Genomic DNA, 16,989 nt, shown 5'->3' with positions numbered 1-16,989 from the left:
TACATCTGCCTTCGGCAGGCGTAAATCCATGGATAAAGGTGGGGGGGGGGGGGGTTTAGATAGGGCCGGGGGGTGGGTTAGGTAGGGGAAGGGGGGGGGAGGTGAGGGGAGGGCGAAAGAAAGTTCCCTCCGAGGCCGCACTGGGCAACAAATTTTCACAAAAGTCATGTTACTGAAATGAAATTAGTCAATTCTTATAAATTTCCATGTGCTAAACACGAATGTGACTGTGAAAATGCAAAATTGGCTCTAGTTTTTTTGTAATATGCAATAATATAATTACATCTTGAATTGAATGCCAGTAGTAGGAGACCTACGGTTAATACCGTTTGAAAAATGAAGTCATAGACTACGTCTTAGATTTCTTTGCTTGTCTCTTGTACACCTGTTCGGGAGCATCTCTGCGACGTGTCCAGCAGTAGTCAGCCAGCATGAATATTTCAAATGCTCACCCTTTCTGACTGGGCTTCATATAGTACACTGCTGACGTCAGCTTACTCAGCAGCAGCATGGCAGTAGAACTGCATTGCATCAGAAAATGATGTAATAAACTCTGGATGATGTGTGCATGATGGTATTATGCAATATTACATCATTCTAGGCTTATTTACAGACCTACTGGATAAATTTACATGACTAAACATAGAAAGTGAACTATATTAAATATCTTCAAAACGAGAGCCAATAAAAACTTTTCATGGTCATATTTGTGTTCAGCACATCAAGAAGATACTACAGAGTAGGACCTTTTTAGGTCAGTAACACTTTCATTGTTGCCCAGTGTTATATTTCATTTGTTATTTGAATTGTTGTTCTTAACAACAACATGTAATAAAAAAATATACATGTCAAAATTGGAGGAAGATATCTTACCCAGGGAAAGAACAGAACAGAAAAATATTTATCTAAATGTGAATGAGAAATGAGTTTACGGCCTGTACCTATTATTGCCCTAAATATTTAGCTACAGTCAATGCATTAGTCAAGCATACAAGAGGATGAAATTGGTTTTACATTCACAGTTCTAGGTTCTTCCCAGCACATTATACTACCAGGACCACAGAGATTAAGCTAATGAGCTTCCAAGTCGTCTTTTGTTCTTCTGATGCTCCACAATCATCTCCTCCCTGCAAGTTCCACAATGGTCCTTACAGAACAGAATCACAGATTGACAGAGCCCAAAGAGGATCTTGAGGTCATCTAGTTCATGTCTCCACCTGCCTCAATTATCTCCACTAGATATTTGTCTAATCTGACCTTGAAGATATCGGTGCTGATAAACTCAAAATGTTTGCCGGCATTGTACCTTTCATGGAGAGAGCTGACGTCTTCATCTTCATCACTGTGAAACATTATGATTGCTCTTTGATTCTCAAGGCTTGCCAATAAAATAAACAGAATAAAATGTTTTATTCATTTACCTATGTTCTTTTCAAATTAAGAAACATACTATTTCAGATCTTTACAGATACCCCAGGTATTTACGAGTGCACACTGCTAACCTATTGTTTTATCCCAGATTAGCCAATGACATTCTAAACATTTTAGTTGGAGAAGTAATGGAAAGATGACTTCAAGATGGTCAATTCCCCTTCCCTCCCAAAACAACACTTCTGGTCACCTTGAGCACCCTTGCAGCCCAAGGACCAAAGGCAAGTCTCCTCTGAGGCTAGTTCCTCGGCCCTGTTCTTATGTCAGCTGGGCAGCCTCACCTCTGCAGCACAGGACACAATGAAGAATGACCTACACTGCAGGGCTATGGCCAAACCACAGGGCCTGCCCCAAGATAGTCTACTTAAAAGCATAAAATATTGCCATTTTAAGAGTTTTAAAATGTTGTTTTCACCTTGTATGTTTCAGTTATTACAAATCACTCCAGTGATACATAAAAGGAAGAATTACCAGTGTTTTTGGTATGTGGAATCTGTCCATGTGTGCATCAGACGAATATTTGCCCTTAGCTCAATTTGGGCCACCATGGTCACCAGAAAATGGTATATATGTTACCTTCCCAATTCTATTTAAAGCAGATATTCTCACAAAGACACTAAGCACCCATTTCACAAGGTAAAACACACTGTACCTTCTGTGCCCTCTCTAAGATTCTTGGCTTTTTTGTTTTTAATCAATCAAGTATTGATTAAAAACTATAAATTTTTCTACTCCACCCAAATGAAGAGGTTAATGACAACAGCGAAAAAAATGAAACCAAAATCAAAACATTACAGTGTATATAACACTGAGAAAATAAAAAGAGAGAATATTAAAAAAAAAAAAAATTAAACACATGCATTAAATAACCCACAATAAATAAGAAAATAGGAAAGGACCAGTGAATACAGAAAAATCTAATCCACAGATCATATTAACACCCAAGTCAGATCTGGCATTCTAAGAACCCTTTCCAGAAAATAGTTATGTAGTTTTGTTACATTATTTGAATTTACGTTGTCTGGTTGCAATTATCTGTTCAAATGCTGCCAGCATTGGTGGGTTTTTGACTGACACCATCTACAATTTTAATTTCTTAAACTCTGGTTGGTGCTTTGGCCTAGGGTGGATAATCTAGTCACTTTAAGTAACTTATAGGGTCATTTATCAAAATGCTTTAAGGTGTTGTGTTAAGACTCCCGAAGCACGAGAGAGAGAGAGAGAGAGAGAGAGAGAGCGCCTAGCCATAATGTCCTCATACTAGGTAGGTATTTGTATCCCTATATGAGGCCCACCTAGTTACCTGACGTAGGATGAAAATTGATTTATTTTTAAGATTTCAAGCAGAATGGGGTTAGCATACTGACATTTGATGGAAGTATACAGCAGCTTCCAAGTAGGAGCTCTTGGAAATGTCCTTCAGGGAGCAGTAAGAAATTGAGGGGTTCAATTTTCAAGCACTCTGCATACCCGTGAACTATGTGGGTACGTCTAACACAGGGGTCGGGAACCCATGGCTCGCGAGCCAGATATGGCTCTTTTGAGGGCTGCATCTGGCTCGCAGACAAGTGTTGCCACACTTTCCAGTCCCCCGCTGACCCAGCTGCTCCCCGGTCCTCCTCCGCCCGGGCTTAAAATGCTGTCAGCCCGAGCGGAACGCGGCAGGACAGCTGGAGTCAGCGGCACCGGCATGCTCTCTTCTTCCGGCCCCCCCCCCACCCCCAGCGGCCCGGAAGAGGAAGTGGTGAGCATCGGGTGCGTGCGTGGGAAGCAGAGACCACGCTAGTGGTTTTGGGGCCAGTTTTACATGCAGAGTGAGACGTACGATCAGCATAGTACACCTAGGAGAAGATTTGACGTCATTTGGAGTGAGGAAAGTCTCACAAAGATGAAATTTCTACAAGTTAGGGCGAGAGAACATTGTACAAATCTCATATTCATGAAACTTTCCTCACTCCAAATGACGTCAAATCTTCTCCTAGGTGTACTATGCTGATCGCACGTCTCACTCTGCATGTAAAACTGGCCCCAAAACCCTAGACCACCACCAGCACCTCACCTCGAGGTATTAGCTGGCCCTCCTATAGTGATAAATAGCTGACTACTATGAAGGCTTTATAAAGAGTCTCCCTCTCTCACTCAGCATGACATGTAATCTTTATCACAATTTGCATAACAGTCCGTTATGGCATTAACCCCATAATGCATTTTGATGAATATCCCTGTTAAGTTCCTAAATCTAGGCAAATGAACAGCAAGCCTTAGACCCCCCCCCCCCTTCCCTAAGTTAGTTGCCTATTTTCAGCTGAAACAGTAAGCTTCTAGCTTTGGGGCATTTTGGACAGATGGGCCATTTGGTCTTTTTCTGCCGTCATGTTTCAATGTTTCTATTTATTAAGCTGCATTAGCCCTTCACCATGTGGTAAATACTGTTAACACAGTGATAATGCATAGTATTTTAAGTGCCACATGTTATTTTACCCCAGTTAATGTGATAATGGTAATGAGTTGCTTTGCACATAAATGTTTTGCAAATGCATGCAAAGCAGCTCATTACTAGGCAATTTACGGTAATAAAATTACATGGCTTGCCTGAGAAATCATCAGCCACGTCATTTTCATGAAAGCTAGCTACAAGTCAGGCATCGTAGTTAATTTTCTCTGGAAGCATTGGGACACTTAATGTGCATCCCGATGCTCCCACGCAGTGTCAAAGGGCCCAAGCGGCCCAAACGAAGGTCCAGCCCAAGAGTCCAAAAACCTCAGGAGTCCTGTGAAACCCTCTGCCCCATCCCCCACCCCCTGGCTCTAGAGGCAGCCCCAAGGCAATAAAAGTTAAAAAAAAAAAAAAAGTACAATTGCACAGCGAAGGCCCCACCCCTTCCTTCTCAAGTTTACCTGTTTGTAAAAACTGCCCCGCACCTGGCCTCAGGATCCCCCCACTCCATCGGACCTCCCCCTGGTCACATCTCTCAATCCCTGGCGGGCTGGTGGGGCCCGGAGCCTCCTAGGATCTGGACTCGTGCCCTCTGAATAAAAATGGAGTTGGCCAATCACTGGTCTACGTAGGCCCCTATCACACTCCAGGCCCCACTAAGCCTGCAGGATTTAACAGGTATGGCTGGGGAAGGGTCCGGGGTGGGCTAGGGATCCAGAGGCCTGGGGTGGGAGAAGTTCTGGAGACCAGGGAGAATTTGAACAAAGGGGTGAGGTTGAGAAGGAAGGAGCCTGTACCACAATTAAAAGCTTTTTAAAATAGTTTCTTGCTTTGGGACCCCTCTCTGGAGGTGGCAATGGGTGGGGTTTTTTTTTTAACTTTGGAATGAAGGGAGCTTTAGGAAATTTGGGGCTTTTAATTCACTGCTCTGGAAGTGTCAGGTTGCACGTTAGCATCCTGATGCTCATTGATTTTTCAGGAAAACGGTTATTTTATTACCATGAAATTGCTTTGTAATGAGCTACTTTGCATGCATTTGCAAAGTATTTGTATGCAAAGCAGCTCATTATCATTTTGGTGTTATTGGGTGGGAAACGCACAGTATTATTGCTACTGCAAAATGTTTACCGCACAGTAAATGCCTAATGCAGTTTGGTAAATGACCCCCTTGGGTATCTAAATTTAAGAGCTCATCTTTATTTGAGTATTGGACTCTTTGTGTGTGGTACATGTTCTAAAAGCAGTCCCATATTTTACCCCTGTTCCTTTGTACAGATTCCTGAGCAAGGAAAAATTGTGCCATACACTGGAAAAAAGGTCATATATGGATGCTGGTTTCCTCTTCCAGCCTACACGTGCCCCAGAAATGCCTGCTCACAGCCTGACTCAAAGTGCACAAGCTATGGATGACAGCACATACATTTAACTGGTCAGAAGACAGCAAGTTTTAGGCAAGCCTTTTATCTGCGTAAATTACAATTCTAACCGGGTATATGGTTTTGAAAACTGTGCTCACGTGTGAATTTGAAATGGGGTCAGTGTGCTTTGAAGGAAAGCAATCCTCACATAATAGAATAGACAAAAGCTGTATTGCGGCAGGAAGTAAGTACTTTGATCTTTGGTGCACTATTTCAAGACAGTCTGGCTCCTTTTTTTTAATATTTTCTTTTGAATTTACAACAGTATTTTGTTGAAGACATCAAGATGCAAAACTTTGCATGCTAAAGCATTTTCTTTATTTTATCTTGAATGCATCCTTTTTTTTTTTTTAAGGATCAACAGCACTTGGAACCTGCCTCACGAGAGACTCTGATAACAAAGTGAGCATCAATCATATGTTTTATTGATTTAGTTGCTTTTAGCCTTTAAGAAACATCATTAAATAGTTTAGTCAAAAGAACATTGATCTCAATCTCCCCAAAAGAGAACTGCCCAAGTTAGGATACATATAGCCAATGTCTGCAGCATCGAGCAAGACCCAATGAAAATAGTACTTATAAAATGTCCGGCTTACCTGATATGTACTTCCTTTACAGTCAGGCAGGTATTAATCACATTTGACAAGCAGCATGCCCCTTCTGGAGACAACTGATTCTTGCTGAGACTAAAGGAAGAAAATTAGCCATTGAAAGGCCCTGACATATTCACTTGCTATTATTACTGTAAGTATGTGTTTAGCAAACGGCAACAAAAAAATTCAGCAAGCAGCCATAGAACCAATCCTCTCCATTAAAAAGTTGTGCGTTTGTAAGGATGGTGCCCAGAGGGGGAACTCAGGGATAATTCTGTCGTTCCAGAAACACAAATGCCAAATGAAAATAAAAGTCATACTGGCACCCAGCCTCCTAGAAATTCTGCAGCCTTGAAAATTTCCCGAGTGTGAACTGAACCATGTTTTCCATCCCAGTACAAATTCCAGGCACGAAGCCTGGGTTCAAACTGACTTCACTCTTTTATTTCACTATTTCCAGGAAGATCCCCCTTGTGGATTGAGGAGGGCATCATCCTCCCCTCCTTCTGCATCTCTTCTTTAATAAGTTATAGTTTTATTGAGAATATCTTTATATAATCTTGCTGTCCAAACAGAAACATGTATTGTTATAGGGCTGGTCTGGTTACAATTTAACATTACTGACCCCACGCCACAAAGGGCAGGAGCGATCCCCGCTCATCCATTCTCCACTGGTGCCAAATTTAAAAATGGCACTAGTTGACCCAAGATTCCCATTTGCCATGCTGAGTTTTTGATTGGATTCAGCTAATGTGAATTTATTTATTTCTATTTATTGTATTTTATTTTATAGAGTTATGATTTCGATATTAATTTTATGATGTGCATTTGATGATTTAATTCTGTATTTTTTTTAAGTCACCTAGGGCAGTTTTTCTGGAGGGGCATTGAATAAATGTAAGCAAACAAATAAAATGCTATTCAACAAATACCATTAGACAGTCCATTTACTCATGCCAACATGTGAGTTGCTCTACTGCTGCCCTGCTTCTCAGCTTACAGGCTTGAGTTGAATAATCAGGAAGCAAATGGTGACCCACTTTGGAAAATGAGTGAGGATGTGGTGGTCAGTTTTGGTTCTGCTATGTGATGTATTGCATGGCATAAGGTTCCAGGTACAGTTCTACAGGCTAATGATGAGATTCATGTTAACTTATGCTAATCTCTGTGAACCAAGATGGAATACTACAAAATTCTGGTGAAAAAGTCAAGATCAACATATTTTCTGAAACCGCCGAGTTCTGTCTAAAGCACTTGTGTGTGTAGAGACATGGCAAGGCCACTCTCCTGTTATACCAAAATATGTTTAGACACATCTTTTAGCAAAGCCACAATAACTTCTATGTTTAGTTTAGTAATTATGCTGTACCACCTTTCCAAAAAAGAAATCAGAGTGGTTTACAATTAAAAGCATATAAGCACATAGAAGAAAATTACAGTGACTTTGTCCAGAGTGCATGCAATGTGTCCCATGATTGACAAGGATGGCATCATCTGTGACTATCAGAGAAATGCTGCCAAAAAGGTATTAGAAATGAAACAAGACAATAGAACTTCGGAGCCTTCATCATCATCATCATCAGGAAGCATGTTTTGGTCATAAACTTATCTGGCCTCCCTGTCCACCTAATCTACAAAAGGCAGTTTTGGCCTAGCTGCCAGAATAAATCCTATTACATTTGCTTGTAGCAGAGCCTAAACCAGAGTGGAACCAGGCTGTGGCGCTAACTTTTAAAAAGGAGATAGAGCAGCTTTTAAACTAGAACTTGCTGGAAAGCCAACAGTCGCTTAGCAGTGCATGGTTCGGAGAGAGGTATCTTCAAAGAATAGTGCCAAACCAAGGGGGTCATTTTTCAAATAACGATGTAAAAAATGTAAATGAAGGAAAGGAAGGAGTTTGGGTGGGATTTAGTAAAATGAGGGGCCGGTAGCGCTGCGGGCGATGATTCGCACCTTATTGCCGGCAGTAGCACTGGACATACCTACAACTTTTCTAATGGCGCTACACCTCATTTCATTTTTAAAATATCTGTATGCAAATGCTAGAAGTCTGAAAAATAAGACTGGAGAGTTAGACTATATGGTGCTAAAGGGATATAAACATAATAGTAATCTCAGAGACATGGTGGAAGGAAGGTAACCAATGGGAAACTAAGATACCAGGGGTGCAAATTATATCGGCATGGCAGGGCACATAAAATTGGTGAAGGGGTGGATCTATATGTAAAAGATGGCACGGAGTCAAGCAGGATAAAGGTTTTGCAGGAGACAAACTACACTCTGGAATCCATATGAGTAGAAATTGCAAGGGTAAAAGGGAAGACTATGGTCATGGTGATATATTACCACTCACCTGGCCAGGATGAGGAAATAGACTGCAAAATGCTAACAGAGATTAGACCGGTCAGTAAAATGGACAACACAATAATAATTAGAGATGTGAATCATGTGATCGATCATCTTAACGATCGATTTTGGCTGGGGGGGAGGGAATCGGATCGTCGCGGTTTTGTTTTTTTAAATATCGTGTAAATCGTAAATCGGGGGAGAGCGGGAAAACCGGCACACTAAAACAACCCTAAAACCCACCCCGACCCTTTAAAATAAATCCCCCACCCTCCCGACCCCCCCCCCAAAATGTCTTAAATTACCTGGGGTCCAGTGGGGGGGTCCCGGTGTGATCTTCCACTCTCGGGCCACGGGTGCGTTGATAGAAATGGCGCCGGCGCCATTTTGGTTCCTGTCCCCCGACGTCACGAGCATAGGAGATCGCTCCCGGACCCCCGCTGGACCCCCAGGGACTTTTGGCCAGCTTGGGGGGGCCTCCTGACCCCCACAAGACTTGCCAAAAGTCCAGCGGGGGTCCGGGAACGACCTCCTGCACTCGAATCGTGTTGCTGTATTGCAAAATGGCGCCGGCCATATGGCCATACGGCCGGCGCCATTTTGCAATACGGCAATATGGCCATACGGCCGGCGCCATTTTGCAATACAGCAACACGATTCGAGTGCAGGAGGTCGTTCCCGGACCCCCGCTGGACTTTTGGCAAGTCTTGTGGGGGTCTAGAATAAGGGGATAAGGCTGAAGGAGACAGATTCAGGAATAGCAGAAGGGAATGCTTTTTCACAGAAAGGTAGTGGATGCAGCGGAGGTTGTGGGGGCACAATTTTAATAGAGTTCAGTACGGTGTGAGACAAGCAGAGAGAGTAAAACTTTGATAATGACAAAGAGAGAGTAAAGCTTGAAAGCAAGCAGTCTGGGAAAATAGGGCCAGAAGATCTTTATCTCTCAATATTTCTCTGCTTCCATTTGTATACAGTTTTTTAATTGCTCTCCTAATATTAAGATCAGTTTCAAAAGAAAGAGAAGGCAATCATTCCCTAAATTAGAAGATGTTTCCATAACAAAAGCTCCCAATCAATACAGTAGAATTTGCCACTGTTCGTAGCATGGACAGGATGATAAACAATGCACAGCGATTGATTCTTCATTTATTCAGCTGGAATGCTTATCTGGGAAATGTTCTTCTATTGCTGCACAGTGTCTTATTACTGTGATGACTGAGAACAGTGCTCTTCAGTTGGTAAAGCCAGAACCGTATACTTACTTCAGCTGATTGGAGATGTGCAGTTCCGGTAGCAGCTCCACCAGGGTGGCACAGCCCTCATCTCCAAGCTGGTTACCTGAAAAACTGAAACATGGTCATTGTTACAGATGTATGGTCCAGAAATATCTTCCCAGACTCTTCAAACTACACTAATGTTACCTAGGAGTAGGTTAAGAACATAAGAACATAAGAAATTGCTATGCTGGGTCAGACCAAGGGTCCATCAAGCCCAGCATCCTGTTTCCAACAGAGGCCAAACCAGGCCACAAGAACCTGGCAATTACCCAAACACTAAGAAGATCCCTTGCTACTGATGCAAGTAATAGCAGAGGCCATTCCCTAAGTCAACTTGATTAATAGCAGTTAATGGACTTCTCCTCCAAGAACTTATCCAAACCTTTTTTTAAACCCAGCTACACTAACTGCACTAACCACATCCTCTGGCAACAAATTCCAGAGCTTAATTGTGCATTGAGTGAAAAGAAGTTTCTCCGATTAGTCTTAAATGTGCTGCTTGCTAACTTCATGGAGTGCCCCCTAGTCCTTCTATTATCCGAAAGTAAGAAAGTAAGGTTACAGAACATCTATGGCTCACAGCTGCCCTGGGTCTTCCCCTTCCCCTTCTCAGTTTAAAACACCGAGTTAGAACTCAAAAGGGTTTGTCCGGGTAACTTTTAGAATTAGCTGGATAAAACCCAAGATTTGAATATCCCTTCCTTCCCCATCTCGACGATGCCTGGCTAAAGTTTGTCTGAGCATCTCATTACCTGCACAAAATTTACCTGGGCACAAACAGAGGCAGCACTGGGTGTGTTCCCAGGACACACAGTCTTACTGTGTTTGAGCTGTGCTGATATTCAGCTCTACTTGCACAGAGTTAGCCAGGTAAGTCTGCCTCAAAAAATACCTATCCTAAACTTTTAATTCTATCTGGATATATTCAGTGGAACAATTATCTAGGTACGTCCTGCTGAATATCCGGGCAAAGTTACCCGGACAACTTTGCTGCTCACTGGATCTCAGTGTGGCTATTACTGCTACCAGAGTGCATGATCTTAAATCACTAAAGGTTTGGATAAATTCTTGGAGGAGAAGTCCATTAACGGCTATTAATCAAGTTTACTTAGGGAATGGCCACTGCTATTATTTGGTCCTCATATATGGAACTCTCTACCATCTTCTCTGAGAACTGACCCCTCTACATCTTCCTTCAGAAAAAGCCTTAAAACTTGGCTCTTTTTGAAAGCTTTCCCCTCACAAATTTAATTTTTTAACATCACTATTCTACAATTTCCTTTTTATTTAGGTACATAGAATGTTGTCGAACAATAGATTCTCTTGTTTATATAGGTTTTTTTTTTAATTTATTATTGATTTTTAATTTTATATTGTTTAATTTTATATTTAGTATGTTTAACTGTTTTACTGTATTCTGTCTTCTTAAGTTTACTTGGAAACAATTCTGTTATGTGTAAACTGATGTGAAATTTTGAATAGAATGTCGGTATAGAAAAACAAACAAATAAATAAATAAAATACATCACTTTTGCCACTTATTGGTCCATTCCTCTTATTTATCCAAGGACTCCTCTGGCATTCAGCCCATCCTTTTGCAAAGCATTTCACTTGCAAATAAAATAATTTTCAAAGGAAGCGCAGAAAACAGAATATGATCATTTTTTACTTTTACTTCCCAAAACTACATGGGCAACTAATAAATGATCTTTATAAAGTAAAGCATGCACATTATTATTTGTTTGTTATAAATAAGCACAAATCTATATAAATGGATAACTGGTGATGAACTCCAGTTAGGCAGTGCAGCTGAGAAGTTGCAAGTTGGGGGAGCTCTGCCGAAGACAGGTAAATATCAGTAGGGGTTTTTTTGTCTGTCTCAATTTAAAATCTTTGGGACGATACTCAAAAAAGCTGATTTCCTAAATGTAGGCTCCTAAAGCCTGGATTTATCAAAATGTGGTAAATATCGCATGCGATGGAAAAGGGGCGTGTTTTATGGTAATAGGGAGTTTATCACAATTTGACATTCAAAGTCAGACATACGAACAGAATAGTGCTCTCTTGTAAAGATTTGATGACTCTCGGAGTGAGGAAACTCACTCAAAGATGATATATGTGCAGTGTTCTCGCAACCTAGCTTGACGCCCTCTCTACCTGGGTAACAAGTACATCATATAATACAAAAGCTAAAAACATAACATCAATCTTTAAATGCTTGTTTAAAGAGAGAGGTTTTCAATGCTTTTTTAAAGATCCTAGGATCTTTCAGATTTCTAATTTCGTTAGGCAACGATTTCCAAAAAGTCAGACCTGCTATCGAGAAAGCTCTTTCCTTGGTTTCATCGAGACATCCTATTTTAGGGGCGGGAATATCCAACAGATTTTGATTTGCTTAACGAAGAGATCTTACCAGAGTGTGTATTTTCATGATGGCATTTATCCATGGGGAGTGTACATTGTTAATAAGGGAGTAGATAATTGTAGCAAGTTTATACTGAACTCAGAACGCTATGGCAGCCAGTGAAGTTGATATAATACTGGAGTAATGTGTTCATAGATTGGTGAACTAATTAATAGACTAGCAGCAGAGTTTTGAATGATTTGTAAAGACGGATAATGTAGTTGGGTAAGCCAATGAGTAATGAATTGCAATGGTTTAAGATTTTGTAACAGATTTAATTAGTGATATGCTATCTGCATTAAACTTTAAATCTGAGCATTCATACTCAATGATGGATCAATTTGGACACCAAGATTTCGTACAGTTTCAGTCATTGGGATACGATGGCCATTGAGAAAGAATTCTGTAGGAATGTTATAAAGGGGGAATCTTGCTAAATGTATTATTTCAGTTTTCTGAATTTTTAATGCTAATTTGTTTTGGCTTAGTCAGTTTTGGATAACAGTAAGATGATTGGTCAAAGTCTATTCAGTATGAACTCAAGTCGATTTAATTGTGAAAAAAAAAATTGTATGACATCTGCATATGGTTTATAGTATAAACCCAGATTTGCCAATATTCTGCATAAAGATGTCATATAAATGTTGAACAACACAGCAGATAAGGCGGAGCCCGGGGGTACCCCGGAAGTCACTGCCTGTTAGGACGAGGCCAGTGATTGTAAGAATCCTGAACTATGTTGATAAAGCGAAGCTTCTGTTGAAAAATAAGAAATGAGGGATACTGGTTTATAATGGTTATAAGTTGCACTGGCAAGGAGTAAAGAGAGCATGGTTGTTTCTGGCAAAGTTTAAACATGTGAAAAAAAGGAAAACTTTCACTTGAATATGACAAAATATTTAAATAATGTCAAGGAATGTACTGTATATTTCATAAATGGAGGAAAATGACCTCAGATGCAAGACATTACTTGTTCTACCGATCTATGAATGTTGTTATTTTCTTGTAATCATTGGTCAAAAAACTTCTACCCATCCATGAAACTTTAATTGATCTCCATTCTAAATATTTACTTAAACTTTTAAATTTTTACATTTTTGAGTTTTTCTTTGTTTTCTTAAAATTTGAAATATAACGTAACTAGACGCCAGAAAACGTATCTTGAAAAAACATTAATCTGTAACTAGACAGCATTGTAAAGGTTGGCATTTCTCTTCAAGCTGGACTTCATAGCAAATCTGCCAGACTGATTATAGATAACGAACCTGCCAGTCTAGAAAACAAAACTGCCGACGTTGGTCAATCATTTCGCCAAAGAGGCTGTTTTAGGACGGACCTCTAAAAATAATCAATTATGGCATCATTATCTGTAAAAGATTCGATTTGTTAAAAATCAGAGCACGCCAGTCAATTTCAATAAAATAGATTCCATTCAATCAATGAATTAATTCCAAATTGTTCAATAGTATTTAAACAAAAAAATCCAACGTTGTCCAACTGGTGCAGGCTTTTTCTTAGTCTCCTCCTCTAATACTGCATTGTACGTGGTCAATCACAAAACATTTTAAACTGTTGAAATCGTGATTTAAATCCAAACAATGTTGAACAATGGGTGCTTCTTTGTTCTGCGACTTTAAACCGCTCCTGTGTTCACACATGTGTACTCTCAATGGTCGAGTAGGCTTGCCAATGAAAAACAACTAGCATGGACATTGGATGGCATACACAACATGAGCCGAGTCACAGGTGGTGAATTGCTTCAACACATATCTGCGATTATCCTGCGGATTACAGAATTCTTGTAAATCCAGCATGATACAACATATGGAACATTTGCCGCATTTTGAAAGCCCTTTTAAAGAGACACTTCCTGGTGTCATCTGGCCATCATTGGCACATGGTAATAATGCTGGACACAAAAATTCTCTAAGATTTTTTGAACGTGTGTAGGATGTTCTGATTTTACATTCCTTGAAACAGTCGTGTACCTGTAAAATATGTAAATGTTTTTTCAAAATAGAAACAATTTCGGGCATGCCTGTAGAAAATCTTGTAACAAAAGTAAGATGTTCCTTCTGATCATGTTTACTATTCGTTCTTTACAAAAGTAAATCCCTATTAATGAATCTTGCTCTCTTAAATGCTTTTTTCACAACACTTCGGAGACTGGGGACTGGACTTAGGTTCAGGAACTCAGATTCAGGTTCAGGTTTTAAAATCAAGGGTGGACTTCCAGAGACTAGATACAGAAGCGAAGATTGAAGACACAGGACAGGACTGGGACATCAGGACGCAGGATCAGGCCGAAGACACAGGGCCTGTTGAGAGACCAGAAACATGGAACGAAGCACGTCAAAGAGCTCTCATAAAGACGAAGAACATAGAGGTCTTGAAGAAGCAAGACTAGACCACTGAAGACTCCTGGAGGGCAAGCTGGAACAGGACCGCAGGAGCAGGAACTCCTTGCAAAGGCAACAAACAGCAGACTGAAGAGCCCTTATATAGGGCTTCAGGCTTGACAACATCGGGAAGGGCCTTGGGGCTTTTCCTGACTTAGGCCCTTTAAATATTCAGAAGAGGCGCGTGCATGTGCCTAGAGGATCCAGCAGCAGAGTGGTTGGGCCGCGAAGAAAGAAGAGTCAGAGGTGCTACTGGCCGCATGAGGAAGAAGTGGCACAGCTTGGCAACAACAGCAGCTGGGCGGGACCATACAGCACAGTAGCACAAGCCGCATCCGGAGGTCGGCAGCACTCCAGGCCACGTCAGGCGGCCTGGTGGCGTCCCAGGTGATGAGTGAGCTGCTCGCAGTCCCATCCCATGGCAGTGTTCACAACAGTATTATCTTATATGGAAAAGGTTGACACAGAGTGAAACCAAAGTGAACATAAGTATAAATTAAGACATTTCATTGTGAGACTTAAGGATAACACTAGATGACCCTTCAAAGTATATCTTGCAGATGGATTAGAAGAATAGGAGTGAGGAAAATACAGTCCCTTGGAGTCTTTGCATGTGGTGTCTGTGTGTGTGGATGGATGAAGTTGAAAAGGATGAATTTAATGCGCATGGTTGTATTTATTACATTGATGCTATGGTGCAGATGAAATGTTGTTTATGGGATGTGGTGCTTAAACATGTAGAAAAATGTTGGATGGTAAATAGCACATCTGGGGGGAAATTTCTGGGGGATTCCTCACCTATAAGTAAGAAGAATAACTGGTTATCTATGAGGTATTGTATAAATCTAATTAGATCTAATAACGGCTGAATTAAAGATGTTTTCATTAAATATAGCTGGAGTATGTTCGCCTATAAAAAGAAACAAAAGTTGCTTAATTTGCTTAAAAAAGATAAGGTTCAAATTGTTTTTTTTCAGAAAGCACATTTGACAAATGAGGAGCACAAGGAATGTAAATGGGACTGGGCAAGACAATGTGTTCATGCATCTTATTAGGAAAAGGAGAATGAATATTCTGATACATAAAAACCTACCGTTTGCAATACAAAAATCAATAATTGATCCAAAGGGTTACTTTGTGTTAATCAAGGGTCTTCTATACCATAGAAAATATCTTTTAGTTAAGATTTATGACCCTGATAAATATTAATCATACATTTTACTAAATTAGTTATATTCTTCTTGGATCATGAAATTCTTTTGGGAGGTGACTTTAATTTGGTGGCAGACTCTATTTTGGATGTCAAACTTTGAAGACATGGGAGAACGTTTGGATCCATTATTGGGTTTGGATTTCTTATGAAAGAACTTTAACTATTGGATATATGGCAGGTCTTATACTCCAAGGAATTGGATTTTGCATTCTACTCTTAACACACGAGAGCTACTGTTAGATAGATTATCTATTAATCTGAACTTCATCTTTTACATTAGGACAAAATGCTCAGATGGGCAATATGACTATATCTGATCATGTTTCCATTTCAGTTTTTATTCAGTTGGGTAAAATGCAATCTAAGGCATTTAAATGGCATTTTAATCCATTTCTGTACCTGTTCCACTCCACTCAATATTTTATAGACCTCTATTATATCTCCACTCGGCCTTCTCTTCTCCAAACTGAAGAGCCCTAACCTTTTTAGTTGTGAATTGTTCCATCGCCTTTATCATTTTGGTCACCCTTCTCTGTACCTGTTTGGTATGTGTGCCCTTTTCAAGATGGTACTATTGCCTAAATTATTATATAAACTGAAATACTACCTTGCTGGATTCCTGTTAAAGACATAAAAAGACTTCAATCATTACTCACAAGAATCTTAATGAGACACAAAAAATATGGAGGTTTCAATATGCCAGAATTTAGATTTCATGCTTTAGCATGTCAGATGTGATTTTTTGGGAATGATATACTAATATATACCAATATTGTAGCCAGACTTAGTTGATGATGGCATAGCGCCCCTTTCACCTATTGGTGTATTTCATCTTAAAGAGCTGCAGAATTCTCATAGCTTGAAGATGTACAAATCTCATCTTTCAAAATGGTATAGTTGTGATTTCAATATTTCTACTATGTTGGCTTTACCAGGATTAGGTAATAAGATTTTTTATGAATGTTAGTTAAAAGGTATAAAAGATATGGGGTAGATTTTTAAAAATTGCGCACAGGCGTCCACGTGCACCCACTACAGCATGCACATGTTATAAAAATTAGGGGTCAGCGCGCCCAAGGGGGTGCACAATTGTGCAACTTACACGCGCCGACGCCCGTGGCCTTCCCCGGTTTCCTCCCAGGCTGCACCGGCTTCAGAGGAAACTTCCTAACCCCCTAACCTAACCTCCCTTCCCCCCCCCCCCCCTAGCCTATCCTACCCCCCCCCCCCCCCCCGACTTTAATTTGCCTTTTGCACCTGCCTCCGAGCAGCCTGCCGGCACGCGATTCTCTGACACAGCGGTAAATGGCTGCTGGGCCAGAGACCTCTAGTCCCACCCTGCTCCGCCCCCACCCCGCCCCCTCCCCGTCCCTTTTTCGAAGCCCCGGGACATACATGCGTCCCGGGGCTTCACACGCATTGCTGGGCCTTTCTAAAATAGGCCCAGCGTGCGTAGGCTTTTGAAAATCTG

The 16,989-nt window shown here is 40.7% G+C and overlaps 1 protein-coding gene across 1 annotated transcript in view; it reads right to left on the bottom strand.

The window, feature by feature from the left end:
* Positions 1 to 1,200: 1,200 nt before the first annotated feature.
* The window catches only part of LOC115096168 (protein NLRC5-like), a 126,307-nt gene continuing 110,518 nt past the window's right edge, over positions 1,201 to 16,989 (bottom strand). The window contains exons 14-16 of the mRNA XM_029610680.1: positions 9,488 to 9,571; positions 5,883 to 5,972; positions 1,201 to 1,378 (exon numbers count right to left, since the gene is read on the bottom strand). Of these exons, the coding sequence (XP_029466540.1) occupies positions 1,201 to 1,378; positions 5,883 to 5,972; positions 9,488 to 9,571 (352 nt within the window). The remainder of the gene's footprint in view (positions 1,379 to 5,882; positions 5,973 to 9,487; positions 9,572 to 16,989) is intronic.

This window comes from Rhinatrema bivittatum, chromosome 7, assembly GCF_901001135.1.
Source record: "Rhinatrema bivittatum chromosome 7, aRhiBiv1.1, whole genome shotgun sequence".
NCBI classification, from domain to species: Eukaryota; Metazoa; Chordata; class Amphibia; order Gymnophiona; family Rhinatrematidae; genus Rhinatrema; species Rhinatrema bivittatum.
Note: the sequence above shows the minus strand (reverse complement) of the source record. Positions and strands in the feature narration are given on the sequence as shown.